The sequence below is a fragment of the Falco rusticolus genome, chromosome 6 (assembly GCF_015220075.1).
Source record: "Falco rusticolus isolate bFalRus1 chromosome 6, bFalRus1.pri, whole genome shotgun sequence".
In the NCBI taxonomy this organism is placed as follows: Eukaryota; Metazoa; Chordata; class Aves; order Falconiformes; family Falconidae; genus Falco; species Falco rusticolus.
In genome coordinates, this window is record NC_051192.1 from 31,976,941 (window position 1) to 32,004,198 (window position 27,258).

Consider the following 27,258-nt stretch of genomic DNA (forward strand, 5'->3'; position numbering starts at 1 on the left):
TGTGGAAAGAGATAATAAATCATATAACTATTTTTATCCAAATGTTCTGGTTCAAAATCATCACATTACAGAAATATCTAATTAATTTAACTCTTTGTTTTAGTCATAGATTCTGCCAAAATCTAACTCTTATTTTCTCTTTCCAGATGCAGGCAAATCTTGCATCTCTTGTTACCTATTCTGCTGCTTTTCTCTTCTTTTTTTCTCTCAGATTGCAATTGCTTTCTGGAGAACATAAGAACTATAAGAGAGATTAGCAAGTGCCATGGTGTGACTGAATGACTCCCAAATATTATATGAAAACTGCTATATAAATACATGAATAAATACTCATGTGTTTTGTAGTATTAAATTGTATGACGTAGAGATCAAGAATGTATATTGCAGTAGTATTTCTAAGTCATTGGGCATAGGCCATTTTAAAATTAAAATGCCTATTTCAACCATTTTACTGATATGATTAGATTGTAAACAATACGATTCAATTGCATGGGTCATTTTTTAATCTTCTTAAGTTCTAACTCTGTATTTTTATTTCAGTGGTTTTAACAATAGGCATAGGGTTGATAAATGCAGAGCCAGAAGTACTGTTCGTTATTGCAGATAATACACAGAAACATTACTGAATAACAATATCTGAAAGAGTAATCCAAAGTATATTAAGAGGATAATGTTGATTATGTTTACAGTTAGATGGCAACTTATGGTTGAACACCATCCAAAGCATTTTACAGATTAGGCCTCGATCCTGTAATCTATTTCACTCAGGAAATCTCCTGAGCCATCTGTGGCACTACTACAAGGAATATTAAGGTCTCGTCATGCAAATATGATTGTGCCATTCACATCCCAGGCCTAATCATTTGATCAGTTCTGTAATATAGATTATATTTATAAACAAAATCAGAACAGTGGCTCAAGTTAATGCGTAGAAGCCAGTAAAGGAGGAAAAACCTCAAACTTGCCTTCAATAGCTTCAGGCTTCTTTCTTGGACTGTGTTCTAGAAGAAGACGAGGTGGTACCATCTCCTTATGTCCTGCACATGAGTATACAGGTTAAGAAGCACAGAAAATGTATTTGCTAGCAGGCTGAGCAGATTCACTGGGAGGCTGAGCTCCCTTCAGAATTGTTCATGTTTAAAAGATTACACTGTGCATAAAAGCTATTTTCTTCCAGACACCATAAGAAAGAAATGTATTTCTCAAGAAAGAATTTATTTTTAAGAAGCATATTTTAAATCCATGTAGTCCAAGTGATTCAAGCATATACTGAAATGCTTACAGTTCTATTTTTCTTCATTAGACTAAAAAACTCTAAAGGGTAATACTTTGATAATAAGGTTACATATTCATGATGCCTCTTCTACAATAAAAGCTTATTTTCTTCTGTCAAACAAATAATCTTCCACTGTTCCCTCAAGTCCACTTATTATGAACTTCTTAAAACACCAGTAAAAATTATTATGTTTCTCATCCTTAAGGATTATTCTTAATTAGCCAATACCAACCAGGTCGTGTACTGTAAACATTGATGAGGTTCTGATTCCAGCTGCTGACTGAAACACCTCTACCCTCTCAGTGTTGAACTGTACTCATAGTATTGAACTGGGAATTTCTGTACTGTCTTAGCCTATGTGCAGATACCATGCTCTATCCAATATATTTTTCCCTTCATTTCCCCAAAGATTCACAAACAGATCTATTGCGCTCATATTATTTATGCTTCTTTACTGCTTTATAACACCTGTTTGCAGTCTCCTTATTTCCTTTTAATTTCTTTCTCTGGCATTTATGCTCAGTAGCTATCATGTCATTGTCACTTGGAAAGCACAGTTTATTGTGACCTGTGAAATAAAATTAAGTAGTTAAATATAATACTGATTCAGTCACATGCACCAGCATACATTCACTGCACCAATCTACATGCAATCAAGCTGTTAAATCTCAGCTCCAGCTCCACATCAGAAAATCAAAGCCATGCCTCATGCTTGGTGATAGACTCAGAAGAGAAATTAAGATCTTAATGAGCCTTGGAAACTGCAGTATCACACTTATCCCTCTCATCTTACAAAGGTATGTATACTCATGGGGAATGCATGAGAAAAACATCATCTTGAAGACAGCAGTGGGATTTGAGCACCATGGTCTTAATGTTATTGCATCTCATCAGCATATGTACAGTTGCAGGCAAATAATTTGCAAACATGTAGTTTAGTTCATCTGATAATTTATATAAAATATCACACACAGAGCTGCTCAGACTTGACTCACATGCCTGAACCACTGACAAAATGTTGACACATTGACAAAATCAATGCACTGAAGGCACTGTGCAACTAACGGTAGAAATCTTGTGTTTTACACATATTTCCTGTCTTGGCAATAATCACAACTGGATAATAACCAATCTCATGACAGAATGACTCCAGCCTTAAAATGAACAGTAGGCAAACTTCAGGAATCCAGATGTCTCACCGTGATTTTCCAAACACTTTATGTCTTAAAAAAAAATCACCTTTGGAATTGCAAACTGAGCTAAAGAGATGCTGGGTAACATTTGTTGCCAACCAGAATAGAAATGTTACATCCATAACCTCTGTCAACATACAGAAACTTCGTTAATTGAATTCCTAGTTCAGAATGAAAACAAAAACAGTATAAAAAATAATGAAGAATGGGTAAATAATCTTATTCTTTCTGCCAGTTTTGATTAAAATCCTAGACTAGGGTTTAGTTCTTTTTTTTCCCTTTGTTTTTGCCTAAATTATCCCTGGATGGAAAAAGTGATAAATTTTATAACTTGGACTAATTGTTTTGTGTGAAAGATGATAAAGGGCAGTGGCTGAGAATGTTGAGTACATCAGTAATGAAGAAGGATAGTCAATAATTTGGACTGCAGAGTGGTATCTACTGTGTGGGGCAATGATCTAACACCTCTAGGTCAAAGCATAGGCTGGCCCCATTATCTTCCTGTTCTTTGCTGTAGCAGCAGTTTTCTAATGATTGCACCAGTGTTAGTATAATGCCAGTACAATCCCACTTATTGCTAATGACTTGTCAAGTTCTATTTTATAGTTTTATAAGTTTTAAGCAAATCATTTATTTAATGCAAATTGACCACATGATCCAATATGAGAGTGTTTTAAACACCAAAAGCTTAAGCTTCGTAGATCAAAAACTTTCCCTTAGGCCAGAATGTTTGTTCTAAGCAGGTTCCCATCCACTCTGATAAAAGGCTTCTTTAATGTTCCCATGTGTTATTAAATGTCTCTCTATTCACTTTGATGGGAATGCAAAGGACAGTAGCTGAATAAATATTTTATCCATTCTTTTGATGAAATATGTGAAAGGGGATATCCTAAGTCAAATTTCTTTTCTCTTCCTTTTTCTCTCCTCTGTAAGTTACAAAGCAGAAGTGGTTTTCTGCAGTACAGAGAACTCATAAATAGAAATGAGGAACTGGCCTCAGCAGATCAGACCATTAGGATTAATGGTGTCTACTATCTTGATTCCAGCAGTGGCCAGTTGGACACATATCCATGATGTAAATGAGAAGAAGGCAAGATGTTTTAAATGATCCCAGTGGACAATCAGTTTAGCCCACGAATCATGCGAAGTCATTATCCATATTGGCACTACTATTATTGGACATACAGTTTTCTTGCTGCTTTAAAAATGCAGCCACAGAAGAGCACTGAAATGTAGTGTCTGTGTATTTATTTGCTTTTCATTTCAAAAGTAGACTTTATTTTTCTACTATGAGATAAGCTGAAAAAGTTAATTTGACTTGATTTTGGGGTTCTTTTTTGTGGGTTTTTTTGTTTGTTTGGTTGTTTTTTAATTAGGGTTTGCGTGTTCCAAAAGATGTAGTTGCAAACACGAAAATGTGTATACATTTCTATGACTAATCTTTCCATGCAGTTGTGCTACAGAGACCTACTTCATATATGATATAGTAAACAGCTATCTGACAACACGTTACAGCTGATGGAAACTGAAATGATGAAATGTTTTGACTTTAAGCTCATGGGAATATGCTCATCAGGAGAGAATGTGTCATGTTAAGGCATGAGTACCTTCTCCACTGCCTGAAAGGAAAGAAATATGCTGCAAAGATGAGTAGAAGGTTTAAGACACTAGATGGTAACATGAATACTTCATTGAAAATAAGCTACAGTCCTCAAGCTCTGTGAAATTTCTGTCATCAGTGTTTATTAAATCACTTGAGATGTCATGAAGAAATTCATTCTGACTTGCTTTATGAATATTTTAGATTTTATATTACATGATAAGGAATACAAGACAATCTTTAATTACCTTACTTTTCTCAGTCTAGGAAGTCTCTTTCTACATGTGTCAAAAATGTCATGTCTAAGCATTGAGGATAAATTGATTTCTTGTGATAACAGCAAATCATGTGGGCTTTCTTTCTTCCCTGATGTGCCCAGTTCAATTTGTCTGCAATGACCCTAACTGACATAGATAAAGTCTCTAAATTTATCTTTCTAAATCAGTTAATGGGATAAAAGAAAATACTTCTGAAATTATTCTAAAATTATATTTATTATTACACGACTAAAGGCATTGTAGACAGCTGAATATTCCAGTTGGATATGGGGAGAAATAATGCCACCACAGAAAACAATGTGTGGAAACACCATTCCTGTGAGTGTGTACTTCCTCATATCCATATCCCAGTTAACAGTGGGAATCCTACAATCCAACAGCACCAACATTTTTTTACGGTGTCTCTCAAATAGCACAGCAAAATGTCTTCAGAAAAATCTCATTCTGCCCAGATGTGACATCTTTCCTTAATAACAGCGATTATTGAAATAAAGAAAGTGTGCTCTTCGTGGAGTCATTCGTTATGAAGCATAAAATCAAATAAAATCTTACATGAAGCTTGGAACAAGACATGGATCAACAGAAGGAGGTAAGGCTGCCAAATATGCTTTTAGAAGATTGAAATCTTAATGGAGTCCCACCATCTGTCCAGGCTTCCAGTTTTGACATGTAAGTTACTTGAAGTTAAAGATGAGCCTCTCCCTTATCAGTTGTTACTCTTCAGATATTAGACTGTTACTATTCTAAGCGTTTCTCTGCTTAGAATGTGTGCATGAAAAACTAAGAGCAAGCTATTTTTCATGGACAATTGCTGAGCATCAAGAGGTGAAATTGTGTAACTATTTTGAACAATGTAAATGCTCATTTTTGGGAAAGGAATGAATTGAAATACAGGTGTCCCAAACAGCCAATCTTTCTAAGGAACACATCATAGCACAATGGTTTTAGGTAGGCTAGTAATAAACTAAATGGTGCCTGGGGATGTTACTGGGCTCTGGAATTCAGACATACATATCCTGCAACATTTTTTTGAATAGCCTCTGACAATTTTGACCTTGTACAAAGTAGTAATGTCTCAAAAAATTAATTGGCTTAGTTCAGGAGTTAGGCAGCCCATATTGACATTGAGGAACTATAACGGATGTGGTTCACTGTGACAAAAGGAATCACATTCAAAAATGGTTGAGTTGATCTTGATGTACTAATCCAAATGTAGCCCACACATCTTAAAAGTGATAACAAAAACGTGTTACATGGAAATAAATATTTTAAACAGGGTCTTACTGACCTATTTTGAAAACAATTTTTGGCAGTGGCCATTGGAATTAATGGATAATAAAATGAGTCTTTTAAGGATGTCTGTTCTAGTAGCCAACATGTATTTCCATTTTTAAATTACGTTCAGATTCTGGTTCCCTATTAAATGGATAAATGCCCAGCATACAGTGAAACTCTCATTTTGCATGAGGTTGATATTACCTAAGGAAAAACACTGCTATAGTATATGCAGTGATTCCCAGTAGCAATACAATCCTTTAAATTTTCATATTCTGTCACACTGGCTATCAACTAGTCACTATTACGATGCATAAGAAAAGAAGAAAAGGAGACATTACTTGGATAATGCCCAATCTGTTTATATGTTCCACTTGGGCTTAAAATAGACTAAAAAATCACAAATAATACTGGTTTTCTATATAGTGCTTAACTTATGTATACAGCATGTTATTGAGAGATTCTCCTCCCTCAACGCACAGACAACAAAACAAACCAACAAATAACCCAGCCACCTTGGGAGGCCATCCATCTATCAAGCTAAAAACAAGTAGGTTAATAGTGAAGGTGTAGGAAGGATGGATTCAGACTGATAATCTAAACACTCTTTTGAATGGAGTAGGCGAAATGGTTAACTTTTCCTTCTCAAGACACTGAGGAAAAGTAGCAGTAACTTGATAGTCTTCTATTTTTAATACATAGAGATTTCAGTGCATCCTTTCTTTTTGATGATGCATTCTTACATGTATTTATATATTTATACCTATATAATATACACTATACATATGTGCATGCAGGAACATGTATCTACATATGCGTGCACATATATACACAAATACACATAGATATTTATGTAATGAAGTTTCTGAACAGAAAGTGCTTTTTCTAGCCCTGCTTTATTTGGTAACTGAACAGGTGCGAGATTCTATTGCAACAGATTCCTGGAGGTTGTGTGAACATCAGTTTGTTGGTACGTTTGCACTCAACCACCAAACCCAATTAAAGTCACAGCTGGGAATTTGTTTGATATTGTTTTCTTCTCCTGTGGGTTTGTATCTCACACAATGCAAGTGTGCATAAGAAGTGTACAAATTAGGCAGACAAGAAAGGCAGGAGAACATCTACGAGTAGGATTTTTTTTTTTGTTTTAACCTACAGCTGATGCTATTGGTCCCAACCAGAAATATATGCAATGTATCTTATCTACACGACAGAGCTGCACAGTGAAATCCATTTAAAACAATGTATCTGTCAATAATTATTTTCCAGACATTTTTACCATATTGAGGCTCCAAACCCCCTCTTTAGCTCAACCCATATCTTGTGAAAGCTGTTTTGATTTTTGTGTTCAGAAGATTGAAGTCATTAAGGCGTTAAAAGTTAAGATTTAACAGTATTGTCATTTCACATTAAGTAAGAAGTCACACAGCCTTTCCTGACATTAAAAGAAAACCAAATTGGAAACAATTGAAAATTTAATTGAGTTGTCTCCACTTCCTCCCATTATTTATCACATGCGTTCAGCAGGTAAAAACATTCCTGCATGTTATGTTTAGAAGTATTGAAAGACATCTCAAAGAAGCAGGTCCTAGGACAGTGAAAATGATGGCTTATTGCATGGAATTTATTGGTTATTATAGTTATTGTTACATACTGGAGTGCAAAAGGCCTGTAAAAGCAGATTATAAAATGAAGACATATTCAGCCTTCCTTTGTCTCCCCAAATAACCTTTAATAAATTGGTATCATATACAATAGTCCCTAGCATAATTAACATGAATATCAGGAGTCAGTATAGATGTATACTTTTCACAATATGAGGTATCCATAGGAAAATAATTCAAACAGAGAAAAGAAAACACTGCAATTAAGTACTTGCTGCTAACAATTAAACAGAATGGAAGGGACTGATAAGCTTTATGATGAAAGGTAATAGATGCTGCCTATGCCATGGGAACACTCCTCAGTAATTTTTGAGTTATTTGTATCTCATTTATCTGTACTTTGCATCACTTCAACTGTCATTAGTTCAACTAAATCTCAGAAATGTTCAGTGCTGTAAGTCAGAAAAGCTATCTAGATACTGCTTCAACAATGCTAAAACTCTATGTTGTTTTCCAGAAAGGGTGCATATGCCAGGTCTTGCTAAGCAAAAATGGCTTAACATTGATAAAAGCAAATTACAGGCACTATAATCTCTCACAATTAGAGATATTTGTAGATAGTGAATATGTTTAATACAGAAATCACTAGAAGTCCAGCTGAATCCAAATAGCTGTGACTACAAGCCATGAAGATTTTCACCTCCTAATCTTCTTGCCAGAATGAAACAAGAAGTTAATGTTACCTGTCTTGCATATACTTGACAATCAACCATTTTTATGAAGTTAGAATTTCAGTAATGCAGTTTGAAGTTAGAGGGAAAAGAACTGAGAGATTTTATTAGATCAAATATCAGGAGTAGGGCCCAAAAGTATGGAGGTGTTGGCTACTAACCCCTGTTCCTCACTCCCACTGAAATCAATAACAGCTATGTATTAGGTTGGCATTAAGTCTTTAATACCTTTGAAGGTTAGGTTCTGTGTAATTAAGAAATTCCAATAGTCTTCTCTTTCTTCTAAAAGTGTCATGGCTGTAATATTTTTGGGAATTGCAAAATTATGACACAGTGATAGTAAAAAAATACTGATATTTGAGGCTAAAATTTACACCTCTTAAAACATATGGTGATGTTAGGTTTGATGCAAAACTCCTCACCATCTGTGGTTTCTACAGCAAGACAGAATATATGGCCTGAACTGTTTCAGTTTGAAACAATTTCAGCTAAAGCTCCTGCTTTTGCATAAAGGGTAAGAAGAATTATGAGAAATATTGATACAAAAAACCTAATATTGAAGGTAAGAATTACATTAAACCAACCACATTTTGGTAACTTCTGATTCTTTCTTCCCTTTCCCTTTCCCAGGAAATATCCCCTTTCTTATAAAGAAGTTATTTTTAGGACAGAGCCTTGTGATTCACTGTCATGAGTTCCAACGCTTGTGCTCAAGGCCTCCTCTATGATTTTTGGGAAACTGACTTAACTTACCATGCTTTTCTATTCCACTATAAATAGATAGAACAGTAATTTTCTGAAAAATAAATAAATAATTAAATGTTGCAAGCATATAGCAACTAAAAATCCAAAGCTTAAATTCTATGAAAGTGGAATCTGTACAGACCGGGCCTTTGTTCTGATGCTAAAATTATTTAGGTTTCTTTTGTTTGGCACATTGGGACAGGGAATGCCCTCCTCCCTATTTATTCAAGAAAATATTTCTCCCTACATTTCTTCCTTTTCCCCTTCCCTCACTCCCCAAACACTATAGCAATACTGTTATTGCCATTCCTACTTTTCAGAGTGGCACTGCTGGTTTCTTGGCTGAGCCAACAGCTTCTTCTCATAATACTATTTGTAAATACATGTCATTTCAAGTCTTCATTTGAGTGAAATCCTTGCTTGCACTTTCCTGAATGTATATAGGCTCTTTCACAACCAGACATTTAAAAGTTAACTTTTAGACTGTTAAATCTAGGTAAGTCACCCGAGGGATCCATTTATAGTCAATGGAGAGAAATTGGTACCTTCAAAGGGTGATTTATCTTTTCTATCTTAGGCATCTTTTTTGGGATGAAATTGTCCTCTGGAGACCTCCATTTCATACCATTGGCTATAAAGACAGCTAAAGGTTACAGTTTGGAAATTAACTTTTGGGTATCTAAGTGAGGCAAACATCTCATTTTGCAGTTCTACATCAAAATGATACTACATGCCACCAAAATATTCCAGGACTAAAATCAAACCCCATGCATTATTTTTCACACTGTAACTGCTGCCTAGTAACACAGTGCTCCCCAAACCCCAAGCAATTATATGAATGAATATCACACACAGAGAAAGGATTTTGCTGTCAAGCTTAACTAAAAAAGAAAAAAAAAGATAAAAGCATTGTTTAAGTTTAATGTGTGTGGGCATTGAATGCCTTTTAAACACTACGTGCTATTTACTCTGTCAGATAATACTGATTGTATTGAAGGGCAAAGTGAAAGAAGAGGAAGGAAAGTGAAGTATCAGAGGGAAGAAGAGTGTTTCCTGATGAAGAAAAAATAAATTAGTTTTGACTCATTCTATGTATATGTCAGCAAGTTACCATGTCTTTTTTGACAAAGCAGATATATGCAGAAAGAAAACTGACAGCAAAAGTGCCTGACCAGAGAATGGAGAAAGGCATGGACCTGCCACAGCTGACTGTCACAGTGGCTGTGGACTAGATGCAGAAAAAAGTGGATGTAAGCAAGGCAGGGAGAGCTCATGCTCCCTAGGTCACAGCTGAACATTCCTCTGCCCTCTGCATTGTGTGCTTTCACAGCAGAAGTGAAGAATTACTGCTAAGCTGGAAATGCTTCATGATGGAATATATCTTGTCAAAGCATTTGTAGATCTTGTCTACGCTCTAATTATCTGTGTGATATGGTGACCAGGTACTGTTTCTGTCATTAAATCTCAGCTTCATAATTTTTTCCAGCGGTAACAACAGATAATCTGTATTTGGATGAGGAGAATAAATTCTCTAGTCCCACAATGGAACTATAGGTTTTGCCTTGTTAATGAAAAATTTGGAAGAAAACGGGAAGCCCTTCAGTACATGTTTTTCCTCCTTCATTATGTTTCAGTATGTTCAGCATCAGGAGGTGTTAAAAGGCACATTTGCATAGATCACAGCTATTTTTCTTTCTATTAAAGTTGAGAGAGATTCATTGTATGGTAGTTAACTTCCCTAAGACTGTTTCAGGAGTATATTCTAAAGGCAATGTATTCATTAGCTCACTTACATATATTCATTTAGAAATACATATATTTTAGATATACAACCTGTGCTTATGCACCTAACTGAAGGAAAAGACTGGGGATCGTCATGTCTTGTCAAAGACAGATGTTTGCTTGCAACCCATGTAAGGTTCCTAGTTTCCTGAAATGATTGGCATGTAAAATGCAGTTGGCTGGCTGGTTTAAGCAACTCCATGGTGGCCTTTATGTTTTCCCAGCTTTTGTGTAAGGAGATTAGTCAGTTGATTAAGATCTCCAAGACTATTAGGTTGATAAGGGCTTAAAATAAAGATTCTGTACTGCTCAGTGTTACACCACCAAAATCTTTCTGTGGTCAAGCTTGCTTTCCAACAGTAGAAAATGACAAAACCAAGAGGTACATACATGTGAACCCATGCAGAAAATCCTACTCTTTTTGATGATACTATTTGCTAACAGGACTTTGCTGAGCAGGTTTTCAAACCTGTGAAACAAATAAGTCAAGCCTTTTAATGAGTCCCACTTTCAGCTAGTTTAGGAACACAGAGTATTTGAAAGGGAAGGACTGAAGGGGACAAATTTTAAATGACCAACACAAAATATCTTTCTAAGTGTTGGAAATGGCTGAAACATGTTGTCTAAACCAATAGTCCTTACCACAAGAATAATCTGTCATGGCAAGTTTTGAACTCTACCAGCTGAACTTTGGCAGAGCTATATGTAGCTGACTCCAGTGATAGTCTTTTCTACCAACACTGCTTATAGTCTGCTCTTAGTTCTATTGACAATTGTATGCCATCCCTTTAAATAAGTAATCCTATGTGTGTTCGAAATAGAAATACTGTCAGCAAAATCTGCAACATACATAATCATTGTCTAGGTTCTTTTGCAATATACTGATGTTTAAAAGGTAATAAATCTAGGCTTTGAAAAGAGGCTCTTTCTTTTGAGAATTGTTTTTCCCTGTACTTGAAGCCATCCAACCTCTAAGAAAGAAACATATGCTTTTATAGGCTGACATTTGAAACTTGTTTTTTAGGTTTCTGAGTTGTTTCCTTCCTAACTATGCCTCAAAAATATGGATAAAACTACTTTTGGCTTAAATAATTTTCTGCAAATATTTTTCATATTGAATTCACTTCTGACAGTGATATGGTATGAAGAAGGGTTGTGTAGCTCTATAATGCTTCAATTTTTTAACCTACTTGAAATAATATCAGTATTTGTTGCAATAATTCTAACTGGAAATCACTTCTGACAATAAGCCATTAAATGTAATAACTATTTTACAAGGTCACTGCTTAAACTTATTTAAGCCTTTTGAATATGAAACTCAGTTTGTTTATTATTAGCTCTTTTTTTTCCATTTAACTTTTGCCTTTATTTTCTAAATAGCTTACTTTTCAAAACTAAAGCAGTTGAGTCTTTTGATGATCCTCCACAACACACCTAGCATTTTTCAGACATTGTTAATGAATCTTTTGAAATAACCCTTCATTTTGAAACTTGATTATTGAACTATATGATATGGTCATAATACGAAATAGCAGTAATAAAATATAATACAAGTGTGAGAACACTTTTGTTAGTCTAGTCTCTCTGCATTTACAGATTAGATATTAGTTTATTTCAATTAAAATCAAGGATTTAGATTCATTTAACCAGATCAGGTTTTTGCTTTCTTTGGTATCACATAAGTCTGACTCTTCAGAGTGGCTTGTAGTGAACTATCAAAGAAAGAGATCCATTCTCCTCTACAGAAGCAGAATACCACACATTCCCTGGGTCCTGAGAGAGTGAAAGTAGTTTTAATTTTTTTTTGGCAAAGTAACAATAAAGTGCCGTAAGAGTGTTGACAGATGCAGCTTTGTGTGCCAGCATCTGGCTCTGATTCATGGTGGGATGATATAAACAGGGAATAATGGTTAGTTGTTTTGCCTCTGTGGGATGGTGTCAGGATTGTGTGCTGATAACATCCCCATTAAGAGATCAATGCCATTTCAGAGTTTGACCAAACAGACCCAGCTTGTGGAGTCATAGACAAGAACCTAATTAAAATAACATCAGTGGATGTCTTCTCATGGTTTATATAGCTGAATAGAAATGTAAAGAAACAACATTTAAACTCCAAATGACAGCCAAAACTATTGCAACAATTGCACATTAATAAATTAGTTAGAAATTTTTCTATAATTAAAACGTATTTTTCAGTTTCTCATACATATATTTAAAATTGCTTTTCATTACTTCTTTCCTATCAGACTGTTTGAAAAGCATTTGGAACTCTCCCAGGAGATTACTAGAGGAATAAAAGCTTCTGTCATTCAATCATTTCCATTTATGTCATCAGCAGAAACAAATGCGTAGACAAGTGTTTCATCATATGAAAAAGTCTTTTTATGAACCGATGAACAATTAACTGCCAACTCCAAAGACGAATCCAGATGAGCCTCTGCAAATTTTGGGGTACAATACTGCCCTCAGAGGGAGAAGACTTGTTAGGTACATTTTCTGTTTAAAAACTAAACCTAGAAAAGTTTCACAGCTCCCAAACTCTCCATTTAGTATTTCACTATAACAAATATCTAGTTTGCTTGTTTTCTGTTATAGGGGAGAGGGCTATTGAGCAGGTAGGATCAGAAAGCAAGTCTCCATAGAAAAAAGTAATATTCTCTAGTGTTCTTTCTCAAATGGGAAAGCTTGTAACTTGGTCCACAGTTTTTCATGCTGAATTTCTCCAAACATTTTATATATATTTATATATATATAATGTTATTTCTTTATTCATTATGACTGATTTTTTTTTTTTATTGCACCGCATCAAATATATCCCCAGAGAAACTACACTGGTATCAAAGTTGTCCCCATATTGTAACAAAGTAAGTTACACCCTGTCATTGGCATATCCAAGACACATCCTAGTCTTTAATCAAGTAGGAGTGACACTTAAAAATAGTTCAAGAGCCTAAAGCATTTTGTTATCTGAACAGCAGAGGGCAAGTATTTAAGTCCAGTGCTGCAGCCCACCCACAGCAAATACAGGCATATTTAATTTCTTAATGCTTATTTATCTAATATGCTAATATCACTTAATGCTCTCAGGCTTTTTGCACTAATATACTCCATGATCTTGCAGTATTGATGCACTTTTATACCAGTATCTCTATAAATCTCTTTGGATGTTAAATGGCAAGTATCATACTGACAATGTCTTGGAATTCTCTTACCACACTGAGTAATAATAATCCCTGTTCTTTGACGGAATACTTCTTGACAATGGAACAGAAGAGACAAGCCTTGGAAGAACATTGTAGAGATGAAGGACATTCAGTCTGCCACTTCTTTGCAGGCCCAAGTAGACTGTAGGCTTCCCTGTGTACTCTCACCGCAATTTGCCTGAATTTCTTGTCTATGTTTGTCACAGTTTGTTTTCTTTTTTCATGAGCATATGTGCAAAGGGTGAGGCATTAATGATGTCTTAATGAGAAAGTGGGATGACTGTTTTGCCGTATAGGTTACACTCTTGCCATGTAAATGTGCCAGAAATCCTGATGGATTTCTCCAAGGCAAATATTTTTTTCAACAGTATAAGATTATAAAAATAACCTACATCACTTTGTAGACACTTGGACCCTGGCATGGAAATATACAATAAACATATGAGGGTAAATTGATGAAAGGAAATGGTATGGCCACATTTGTTTGCAGTCTAGATATTATTTGAAACAGTCATGTAGGGGTATAAGCTTCACAGGGTAATTGGGTGCTTCAGTGCAAAGTTTTTACAACGGCTAAATTGACAGTAATATCACATCTGGGCTTCCACTGTCTTTGTTGTCAGGTAACTGTAAAGATCATCCAGTAGAAAGTCCAGTGTACTGTGAAATATGAGACATTATCTAAAAATAGAACACACTAAAACTATGCATGTAAAATAATCTTCCGATCGATGAAAATAAAAGCAAAACCTGACCATGAATATGCAGTATGCCTGTGAGAAACAAGGGTGCCATGTTATGACCAAATGCCCAAGAGATGCTTATCATTCTTAATTCAGCATTATGTAGCAACCACAACCACATGCTGAGGTGGGCGTACAAAAAGACAGGCATGCAAGAATTCACTTTAGGTAGCTGCAAATAAAAAAAGGCATTCTGTTTGAAGAATTCCTTGATCTGCCAAAGTAGTTTGGGAAACGTAAAGCAAGCTGGCAAACACTGCAGGGAAATCAGGGGAGGAGTGTTAAAACAGGACTATGCACAGGGGGAATAAAGCACAGTAGATCCAGTTATCTTAGAGAAACATGTGCTACAGGCTTCAAAGAGTGACCGAACAGTGTCCCTGAAATCCAACCACATGGGTGAGGATTTCAAACTCTCTAAGGGCAAAAAAATAGTTATGAAAATCAGGTTAAAGGTTTTTACTAAAATAGAACCTTTTCTCCTACCAATAAAATATATAAAAAAATTATGAGTAATAACACTAGAAATATTACTCAGAAAAAAAATCAGGAATATCAAATAAGTTATCAAATACACGGCACAGACTATATCCATGAAACTAGACAAATGAAAGTTAGTTGCCTTCTGTATCAGAAAGGCTATCTTGGAACTCAGAAATAGCAGTGCCAGTAGAAGAATCGAGGTGCCAGTCAGAATCAATGTGTCTCAGCATCTCTTAAAAAGAGAACTGTCCTCTTCTGGTCTTAAAGTTCTAGAAGTAAAAGTTGGAAAATAAAGCCTGGAAGAAATGCATATTAATTCTTCTTTTACAGGGGGCCAAAAGGAGTACAAAGCAATTTGGGCAAGAGTGATTTGTTAATGCTGAGCTGTACTGCCCATACTTGGCTGAGAAACTATAGGCTGGAGATAAATAAGTTCAGAAAATCTATCCTTTGGAGGAAAAGTAGTTCAGCAGTCCCTCTTGAGAAACTGTCGCTTATCACATGCATGTTAGACAGAAAGTAAAAAATATTCTCAACCTCCATACTTCATCAGATAAGGTCAGAAAGCCATTTTTTATACTGTATACAGTAGATCTCAAGAGGGTTATCTATAAATGTCTCAGTAGAATTCAGGGTAGGTCTCTGTTGCAGTCATGATACTAATGAGATGGATTTCTGGTTTAGCAAAACCTACTTGAGTTTATGGCTAGAACTCCACTGGCATCTGTAGTAGAGAGCTGAGAACCTCAGATACCTTTCTTTTATAAAAAGTATTAGAAGTCTTAGAAGGAATGGATATGGATATAATTATTGTGATTTACAGGAGAATTTGCATTAAATCAGTCAGTATCAGGGACAAATGCTGGCCAGAGAAACAAGAAAACCAGTTAATGCTTCATGAAGCAGCTTAGCAAGAATTCTCCCTTCTCTGGCTTTCTATGAATTCTCTGTGTAGTTTACATACCCAGTGACACAACAAAACCTTTAGTGAATGAGGTTGAATATTTCAGCCTCATTTGTTAAAATCAACACAAAGGCATTAAGTGAACTCCAATAGACTGTTCAGGTGTCTGTCAAAATGTATTAGTACATATTTTGAAAAGTTTATCTAATTAATAAAACCCAAGGATGAGAGTTTAACTTTTATATTATTTGATCACTATAAAATGCCATCTTAAATAGTCTACTTTGTTATAAATTCTTGCATAAAATGTATATAAACCTAAAAAAAATCTAATGTTACAGTAATTAATATGAATTTTTAAATAATACAAATATTCCAAAAAAAAACAATCAAAGATTAAATACTTAATGGTATTGTTATTACTAAGATATTGTGCCTAAGGAATCTAATGAATGGGACAGTGCTCTTATAAACTCAAGAAAACAGAAATTAATATATGGTGTAAACAACCCTATAGAAAGCAAATACACCCATATAAAGGAATTTTCTATGAGAAAAATGTGGGTTTTCTCCTTCATAAATGGCAATATTGGGACTCATAGAAATGATTCCTGGTTTGAAAATATTGTGGTGTCAGGGTGACTGTAATTAATTTCCTTAGCTGAATTGCACTCAGATCTCTTTGGACAATGTAATTTACCATAAAATATATAAACTGATAAAAGGATAAAATATAGCGGATTTTAAAGCTAATTTGTTATTAAGGTTATTAAAGGGACTTGGTGTGCTGGTGTCTCCCCCACATTTATCTATTCAAGAAAATGAATTACAGTAATATTTCAGTTCACAAAAGGCATTGTGAAATGAACAAGTTGCCTGAGAAAGGCAGGAACAAGCACTAACTGAGCAGTGTTTCTGGCACTCTGCTCAACGATGGCTACAAAGAGCACTGAGCTGGGCATACCTAGCGTTTACCTTCCTTCTCAGAGACACGGGCTGGATGTTTCAGCATTGCCTTCCACAGCTTGTGGGTTGACTAAGGCATGTTTTGAAGGCAATGTTGTATTTTACCTCCCACAAAAAGGTATCAGGCTCCATAACAACAATCATTCACCACATTTAACTTCAGGTGTTGACAAATGACTTAGCAGGTCAAAAAGCAGTTGCTTTACAGGTGAAGCCACAGGTGGGCTTTAGGAGACTAACTTAAGGGGCTGTCCGCTTCCTTTTCACCTACAAATCAGATGATTTAAGCTGCTTTATGATATATTTCCAAGTTCTGCCGTCTCAGGTTCTCACCCTAGCTGTTCACCTGGAAGGCCAGCTGACCACTAAAAATTTTTCAGCTGTTTAACCTGTGATTTGTTAGCACAACTGTGTTGTAGCACACTGAAATGACACAAGGCAAACATTGGGAGGCAGAAGCAGACATGTCTTTTGTATTCTGAAATTTGAGTCACTACAGACTTCCCTTTCCATCTCCCTGCTCCCCTTCATGGCCTTCCCAGTTTCCTCGTAGCTGGAAAGGTCAAAACAGAAAAGCAATTCTCTCCAAAACTTCCTTCCCACAGCATATCTGCTCTGCCTTACAAGTGTCAAACAGCCCAGGGAGCCATCTGGAAAAAAGGGCTCTGACATGCGTCAAAGCTGTTTGCAAATGTCAGGAGAACTATAAGAGAGATCTTGACGATCTCCATGGAAGTTTTTGCGTTGTGATTTATTAATGGTACAGCTCTGTAAAGCCAGAAACTGGGTGAATCACATCTGGTGCAGGGGGTTATTTTTTAAATCAAAGTGTAACTAAAGGTCTCTGGAAGGATTTGCTAACCTTTCGCCCACGCTGAGCCTAGACCACTCCCTCTGTTTATAACTGGCTGTCTTTAAAAGTCCTAGAGGTGATACCATACTTTGCTCTTTCTTAGTGGAATCTCCTGTCTCTCTGTGTCACTCTTCAAGAGTAAGCCACATAAACCCTCTCCCTCTAAAACCCCAGGCTCATTTTCCCCTCCACAAAAATCTGTGCCCTCCTCCCCATTTTGAGTCTCTGTTTCTCAGCTACATCCTTAGGACTTCCCAGCTACTGACTGGCCCTGACATGTCAAGAGAGGACCTAAGCCACAAGGCAGAGATAAGAAAACACATTCAATTCATAGGAGTACTGGTGGAGAGCTTCTTGAGCACGTAACTGACTAAAAGATTCTAAGGCTTAGTGCATCCTTAAATATTCTACCCTTGACTCTTTTCGTAAATATAATTGCTTATTCCTAGGATTATGTCCTCTCTATAGTATTTCCTCTCTATAGTATGTCCTCTTGCACCAGATTTCAGAAGTTCAAAAGGAAGAGTTCTATTAAAAAAGGTCAGGGTAGATTGACTTAATATTATGAGATGATGCTTAGTCATCATCAGTAGCTCTAGCTACTCTTTTTGGCTAAGAATTAAGTGTCTGTGTTAGAACAGATGAGCATGGAGATGTGGGAAGACAGAAGGTAAAGCACAGAAGTGATGGATCAGCTAAGATAGCTTATATACTAAAAGCAACAGAGGCAGTTCTAGTTTTGAAGCATTCTGGCATTAAGGCTTGTTATTTGTGGGGAAAAAACCCAATAGGCTATTCACAATACGATCCTTTCTCTTGCATCTCAGCCAAAAAAAGCATAGAAAATTTTAGCAATTTCTATAGCCTTACATTGACCCTACTTTTAACATAACCTTAATTTTATTTCATGCATTGTAGACAGAAAATTAAAAGCTTTAATAATACAGCCATTAGCTTTTATGCTTTATTAAAACTATTTGCACACTCTTAGTTGCACTTGTGAGACTTTTCAACAATACAAAACACACTTTCAATACACGAAGAAGCAGAAACTCTCAGGGGAACAGAAGAATATTAGAACAGAGTTCAATGATGTAGGAAAGTACCTGGATAAAAATCCCCTTGCGCAAACATGTCAATCACATAGCGACAGAATGCATATTGATCTAACAGAGCAAAAAGGGGAAAAAAAAAAGAGTAATGAAGAAAGCAAATTTAAAATGTTTCTACTTAACAGTGAAGATAAAGCTTAGCAGTGCAAAGACACATTTCAGGGACAGTCTTATTTATGTTTGGGAATTTTTTCCTGGCCTTCAGGTAATTCACATGTTCTTAAAGAGACAGCTTATGGTCCAGATCTAATTCAAGCCTCCCAGCCAAGAACGTCAGAGCTACCAGCACTCCAGAGGTACCAACCCACCCCTTGGGTGGGCAGGGCGCAGCATGCCCTGGGGCAGCAGTGTGCAGCCTTGGCTTTGGCACATGTCCTGACCCCAGCCAGGAGTACTGTGCAAACTGCGGCTTGGCCACAGGTTGCAAAGACTTTTTCTCATCCTTGGAGATCCATTTCAAATAGTCGCAGTGAGGTGATAGAAAAATTCAATAAAGATTTATATCACAGCATTTTGTTAATATAGTTTTAACGGTTTAATCAATATGCACATTTAGTGAATGGGAATATAAAGACAATTCTGTGTACTTACACTTCTGTAGCAATGAGATTTTCCATATAATTTTATCATTTCACCATAGAATTGTTTTCCAGACACTAATCTTTACATATATATATATATAATATATTAAATCTCTGTGTGTATATATATTGAAACTATTATATTCAGAAATTAAGGCTTCTGAATCTAAATGAAACTGATTTCAGAAACGTTGATTGTCTATTGATTTCTCTTATACCTAAGCAGAGTTGAAGACCTTAAAAAAAATTCTAACATTAAGAATGGTGAAGAAAAGTTACTAGTTGCAACTGAGTGCAAAAGAATTGCAATATTATTGCTGGATTCTCCAGCTGGCCAGAAAAAAAGCACATTGACCCACTGTACTCTGAGGGCCATTAGCTTTGAAAGTTAACGTTGATGACTAAGTGCCAGCTCTGTTTAGCTGTTAGCTCCCAACTGTTCTTGAGTCAAGCATATTCATCTGTCCATCCTAGACTGTTCTAACACAGTTCCAAGACTACAGAAGTTACACCTCTTCCCATCTCCACCTCCTGTTTCATTTCTTTCCTACTCACCTACAAAGCCACTTACTTTCTTTTTGACAACTTCAAAACAAAGTTATGCAGACTTTGGAATACTTAAGATTGTTAAAATGGCATCACATATTTAAATGCAAAATGCTGTTTCCAAGTATATAACTCTCATTGTATTGTTTGTTTTCTTACATATTGCATGGACCATCAGTATTAGTCGGTGCTGAGGCATTTATGTGATTGCTGCTCTGTTATGGTGACTGCCATAGAAGTTCTGGGTGGACAACGGCAGCTTTCAAGTCGTGTTTTCCTATGCAGTTATAGAAATTAGGAAAGGATTTACAAGCTCAGCAAATATCTAGTTGTTTTTACTACTTGATAAGATAGTGTCATGGTTTAACCCTGGCTGGCAACCAATTTGAAACCAGGAGAGTCCATGCATCTAGTTGCTGTTACAGGGGTGGTGAGGGTAGTACTAGTCAGCATTGTAGAACCTGGGGTAAACCTTTCAGGATAGACACAGGGCTGTGGCTATGAACACTGCTTTTAAAACCTTTAATGACTATTCATGATAGTATCTACTTTCATATTTAGGAATTCAAATTTATCATTATGACTGGCTCCAGCTTTGGATTCCATTCTTCAGGAATCTAAAGACTTTCACTGCAATCTGCCCTAAGTCTATGTGCTAATTTTCTGAAAAAAAGTAGCAGCATATCTGTGAAAAAACAAGTATGTACAAATCTGTATTCTCAGTAAGCCCATCTAAAGCCACTGAGGTCAGCAAAGTGTTTGCACTAACTTCAATGCAGTTGCAAAAAGGGCCTGAGTCAGTATTAAAAAATAAAATGGACCGATGTCAATTCTTCAGCCCAGAAAGTGAATGTCAGGACACAGCTTTTGCCCACAAGGCCAAGTTTTCCTTACCCTTCTTCTGCCAAAACAAGCTGCCTTCATCCATGCTGCCCTCTGGAAAGAACCCCTGGACCATTTTGGGGCACTGTACAAAAGACTGCTAGATGGCTAGGGCCAAAACTATGTCAGGAGACATAAGCTGTACGGACAGTCACAGGACACAGTGCAAACCTGTGCTGGTTCTACTTAGGTTATGACAGACATAGCCTAAGGCTTAGCAGCTCACACGATCTCATTGATATTAAAATAATTCATTCTTCAAACACAGTAGTATAGACCAGGATTAAAATTGAAAATTGACTGTGTGTCTTTGAGTTGTTGATTGTTGTGGTTCTTTTTGTTTGTTTATGTGGTATAATATTTTGTATTTTTGTTTGTTTGAGGATATTTTTTTTAAAGTACTTTGAATGAACTTAATAAAAAAAAGCCTTAATCCTCATTTTACCTGAGAACAAAACCTTTGTATTAATTTTCTCCTCAGAGGATTTCTTTAGTAACTCAACCCCTGAAAACAGGGATTTATATATACAAAAATTGAAGGCAGAATGTTAAAATCCGAATTAAAAAAATAACATTTTACTGTATATGAAATAGTAAGGTGCACTGTAACATCCCATTGAAGTCCATGGGAATTCTGCCAATCATCAAAGATTGGTACCTAGGCATTTTAAATTAATATGATTTTCCAAATGTCTCTTCATGGCTAAAAATTCATTTTAATTTAAACTCTATTGTTAAAAATAGAATTTTACACTATAGTTTTCACCTTCTAACTCTGTAATAGTGGCACAAACATTTATCTGAGTAGTAATAAATCCTGTCAAAGTCTGGGACTAAATTCTTACTGAGAAAAACAGTCATAGATATTTCTATCATTGGACCTCATGTGATTTACCCTGGGAGATGACCTATCTTTCTTGATTTTAATTTGAGTAAGGAGTAATGCAACAGCAGGGAAATCATAACAACTCTGCTGTGATTACTGTTATATTTTCCACATTGTGGCTGAAAAGCTGTCAGAATTACTCCCTTGAGCAAGGAAAAGTAAGGACTGCAGGATCAGGAAATCTTGGTAAAACTGCAATGACTTCAAAATTATGTTCACCTTGGGTCACAGTGGGACTGAAATATAGCACTGAATTTTCTGAGAGTATCCAGCTGGGCAGCAGCAGCTTACGGTGGAAAAAGGAAGGATGAAAGTAGAAAAGGCAGTTTTCACTGGACATGTGTAACCCTATCTGCAGTGATAAGGGCAGTTGAAGAGGCTCCTTCCTTCCTCCACTCCAGCTGCTCATTCCCACTTTCACCTGCCAGGGTTCAGTGCACAGTCACTGGAGTCATACACTAAAGCAAACTTACAAAGTGATTTGTTAATGTTTGATGTTGAGATGGATCATTTTGCTAATATTTATCAGCTAAAGGGGGAAAAATCCCACAAAAACCAAACCAAGAAAGAAATACCCAACACCACTCTATTGTTCTTTATAATCTTTGACCCCTACTTACTTAAAATACTTTGCTATCAGGGAGTAAAGTGCCTCATCTGCACACCATTGCATTTTGAGAGCCTTATCCTGAACAGTATGGAGTGGATCCCACTGTGCACTGAAACTCTGTCAGAGCAAACAAAAACTGAAAAAAATCTGCACCTCCTAAGAGGAGCTCAAAAATTTGTTGAACTTTCCCCTTGGTCACAGAAATCAGCATGAAAAACACTACTTTGATTTTATGCTTCAAAGGCTCCAATATTTCAAGTAAAAACCAGTATTAACTAGAATACAAATAAATGTTAAAAAAATACTAGTTCAGCACACTATGCATGTCAGAAAGGGGTCTATATCTCAGAATCTCCCAGATTTCCAGAAACATATAATTTAGGCAACTCCTAAGGAGTCCAAAGCTAATGGTTATGAAATTCTGAGAGAATCTGCTCAGGCAGATTCAGGTATGCAGGCAGGGATGGCTGCTTTGATGCTCAGGCATAACAATTTGTCGGTGGTTATCAGCTGAAAGGATCAAATAGGGGCACCACGCAACACTGAACTGCCTCTATTAATGTCAGAATCATCCTGTGCCTGCAGTGTGGCAGTTTGTACAGAGATCCAGGTCCTGTTGCCTTCACTCATACAAAATTGTACCTAACACCATGGAAGAGCCACAGGGAAATGAGGGAACTGGTCAGAGCAATTTGGGAGTGGAAGAACCCAGGCTGGCTCTGTCAAAGAGGAGCATATAGCTAATACCTCTGTTTGGTGTTGATGCATGTTGATTCTTTGTTTTATTATTTAATTTCTTTCTTCCACCAGGGCAAATGCCATTATGGCATTTCATTCCTTCTTAGGAGAAATTTGGAGGGTGTTCCAATCAAATTACGTCAGGTGGGCTTATCACTGTGTCATGCAATACCTGACAACATGACAATGCCTCATATAATCTCATGCAAGACAAATTACTACATTCCCTTTCCTCTGCTCCTACTTTCCTTATTGTTATAGAGGACATATGCAGATGTGGAAATAAAACAAAATTCCCAACAAGTCATTGGACAGTGTATTTTCCAAAATACAGTGCACTACATCAGGTGCTACTGTGCAAATCTATGAAGACTCAGGCATATCTGAAGAGAAATTGGTCCTTGGTAAAAAAGGATTTAAACCAAAATGAATCTTTAGCCATGACAGTTAGAATATTCTATAGATCAAACGTCTTTTATTCTTGATAGTCTCTTCCTAGCAGTGTGAGATTCATCTGGGATTTATTTGTACTGCACTTTTGCTTTTCATGGGTGAACTTTGGTCCTTGCCATCTTTAACTCCATTCTCTCTGCTTTTTCCCTGCTACGTTTTTAAGATCTTCATCTGTTTCCTCCTGGATTTGTTTACCTTTCTTTTCCGATTTAGTTACAGTCTGAAGAGCTTTTTCCTCCTTAACTTTCGGTTTGGCCTTTATTAGCCCAACTTCTGTTGTTTTAGTCTCCATCTGCTTGACCTTCTCAGCTGTCTTTGTGTCTCCTTTTCCATCCTTCACTTCCTTTTTAACTTTTGCTTCCACTTTAGTGCTCTTTACTTTCTTCTCCTCTGCAGGTAATAAAGAAAAAGCTTTCAGTGTCATTCTTCCCCTGCCCAGCAATACTTAATACCATTTATTTTACTTTGTGCTAATACTAATGAGTATTTCTTCGTTATTAACTCTTTGCTCAGATCTGATGAAAACTGTAATCCCCCAAAACCAGACTGATTTAGACAGAATTATGAGATGCAAGCATGTTTTGTCTTCAGTCCTGCACCAAATGTTTGACGGATATTTAATATAGTGGGCTATGGCAAATAATACTAAATATTTCTAATGACAATATGATAGCTTTTATGGTATAAACTAGGGAGACAAATGTTGGTCATTAAGCAAACAAATATGGAACATACTTCCAGGATAAATCTGAGTAACTTTAGACTTCAGAGGTGAGAACTAAACTGTCGCAAGCTATAAAAGTAGTTGATTTAAAGTGTGGCTATTTATGAAGGTTGCTTTTATTTGCTGATTCTAGGTCTCTGTCCAAGAAGTCTTGAGTTCTTGAGTCTCTCTCTACACCAGTTCCCCAGGTTGAAAGACTGGTCTGAGACAGGCCAACTCATGATGTGCCCTGCGGCAGAGTGAGAAGGTTTCCAAGGAGAATTACCAAATTGTACATACCAGTGGCTGAAGCTACACAGAGTTTGGTGAGACCAGGAGTATTCCTTCTGCTCATATGTATGAGCAGCTTTTTCTCATCTGAGACACAGATGCTGGTGATATGGGCATTTCTCATTCACTTCACTGGAAAGTCCAACAGTAGTTTAAAATGCCACTGAATATGGTTTAAAATCTGTTTAGTGTGATGTTCATACTACTGTGTTCTTCATAGCTCTGTTTCCATCCTTGAGGCAAAACTTGTATGCTACAAAATCTATGTTTTCTGTAAAACTCTAGACTTGTATTTCCATTAAACCACTGGGTGACTAGACTGATTTTATCAATACGTAAACTGAATAGTTCTACCTATTCTAAAACAGAATACAGATATTTATATAGGGGCATTCCTACTTCCCAACAAAGCCACAACATGACCAAGTATAGGGGGCTAGTGAAGAAAGAATTTCCTTAACCAGTTGTAGTGAAAGCATGTATGTCAGATCATTTACAGATCAGCCTATTTCTTTTTCAGGGAAATGGTGGTTCATACCTTTAATTCTCATCTTTGAATTTTCAACAGGATTTAAAAGGGATCATGCATAGATCTAAACCCTGAAAGTTCTAAAGATAATTTAATTCAAATTATATTTCAATTTCATTATAGTGTCATGTATCTGATTTTTCATACACATTATATTACCTGCTCCAATAAAATAAAGTTTATGAATTTTAATGTGAATTCTGGTAAAAAATGTAGTATAAATAAATAAATAAATAAATACCTTTGGGAGGAGGTTTCTTTTCAGCTTTTTCATGTCTTTCAGGTTTGTCCTTTTGAATTACTAGAAATGAGTACAATTGTATATTAGGGGAAAAAAAGAGAAACTCACAAAGAATGAAAAAATATTGTTAAAAACATAACAACATCCCTGGAGGTTTCACATTTCTTCATGATTCATGTTTTTCAGTTTGCAAAATTCTTGCTTCTTTTCTTAGGTTCACACACTGGGGTAAAAAGCTTCAAAACTGCTGCTGAGACTCACCTAACCAGAAGACAAGCCAGTCACACAGATCTGAAGCTTTGTAGGGAATGTTTATACTGTGTATTTCAGATGACATAAAATTGCTCAGCTCAAGCTCCGAGCAGACACGAGCTTGATCTTCCTGTGCTCCAGCCAACAGGAAGCCATGCAGCTACATTTGTCTTACAAAAAAGCGTTTTTCTTAGCTTGGGCTCACTGTCACACAAACACAGCCACAAGCCTGGTACTCACTTCAGAGCCTAGCTCAAGTGAGTGCATGTCTGCACAGTATACACTGTGTAAACACATGCTGCCTTGTCCCAGAAAGGCTGTCAGAATTTTATGCAGAGACTTCTATCTTGCCTGTCTTGGTTGCTGTCCAGACACATTGCTGGAACAAAACAGCTTTGAGAGTTAATTACACTTCTTTCAAGTGATAACTACATAATAGTAACATTTCTCTAACTGAATTCCAGGGTGGAATTGCTGCCTGTATGAGCCATGATTGAAATTTAGACTTGTTTTGCTTTTTTTAAGATAGCCGTTTCTTAGATGATACGTTTAAATAGCATTAATATCACTGAAGTTTTCTGGAGCCTTTAACAGGGAAAGAAGAAGAAACCTAAGACTTTTTATTCAGCATAGAGAAAACCTGCTGACTGTGAGGGGAAGTAGCTGCCTGATTTTCAGCACAACTGGACCTGAGCATCTTCATTTCCTAGGGACTGCAAGTGGTTGACACGGCACTGCTGGCAGCCGATCCATTTTAGATCAAACCCCAGACAGGGGGGAGGTGAGCCTGGCAATGGAGAGCTCAGCAGCACACTGCTGGCAGATAGGTACGTGCCTTTGGGAGCGCTGAGGGCAAGACGTGCCCTGTAGTGCACTGAGTCCACCCACAGGGACTTGCATGGCATGGGAACTATTTAAGAGAGGGTGGTATGTCTATATGTCACACTGCAGCAGCAAATCTCCCTAGCTACGCAGTGGTCAAATTTTTCATAGAATTTTCCAGCCAGTGAGTGGAGTCATGGCTGCTATTAAACACATTAAAGCTCTAAGTGATTATTTGGTTAGCTACCAGAAGATAAATGTGTAAACAGGCTGGCTTCTCATTAGGAATTTTTCAGTGATACTTGGAAGTTATTTGCTTTTCAAATTACACAGACTTTGCGGCCATTTATTTTCTCTGGATTACCTCAGTGTGATTTCAGTTTAATAAAAAAAAATCCTACACTTTCAAGTTATACAATGACAGTAGAAAAAAATGACATAATATCACTTTAAAAGAGAGACTCAACAATGGTTACCTTTCAAAATATTTTAAGGCTTTAAGTTTTCATTCCACTTTTTCTCTTTCTTCACTCCTACTTTCTGCTTTATGTTTTTTCTTAGAGTAAAACTGAGCTCAATAAAGACTGATTTGTACGTTTGAATCTATATTGTCTAAACAGATTCAAATTAAACCTGGTTAATTCATGTGTTCCATCATCATGAGATTAATCCGAATGTGATAACAGACTGATACTAAGATAAATTAAAAAATATCTTTTTTTCAAGATTTAACTGAATAAAAGTAAAAAGAGGCAAAGACTGAAGCCTAACTTCATTATAGAAATAATGCATGTAAAAAAACCCCAAACACAACAAAACCAAACCAAAAAAAATCCTCAGAGAAAAAACATTCAAATGCCAAGCAATAATAAATGTCAGTCTTAAAAAAGTACATAACAAGTCAAGCTAACTGGATTTTTAAATCCCCCTGTCCAAATCATGGCTAAAGATGGGATTATCAGTCAAAAGAATACTGA

The 27,258-nt window shown here is 36.3% G+C and overlaps 1 protein-coding gene across 1 annotated transcript; it reads right to left on the reverse strand.

Annotated features, from left to right (window-relative positions):
* Nucleotides 1-921: 921 nt before the first annotated feature.
* Nucleotides 922-25,950, reverse strand: LOC119149899 (triadin-like). The gene is made up of 5 exons (XM_037391774.1): nt 25,914-25,950; nt 25,208-25,267; nt 23,639-23,833; nt 18,742-18,801; nt 922-1,037 (listed from the first exon to the last, which is right to left on the reverse strand). The coding sequence occupies exons 1-5, from the start codon at nt 25,948-25,950 to the stop codon at nt 922-924; spliced, it is 468 nt and encodes a 155-aa protein (XP_037247671.1).
* Nucleotides 25,951-27,258: the final 1,308 nt, after the last annotated feature.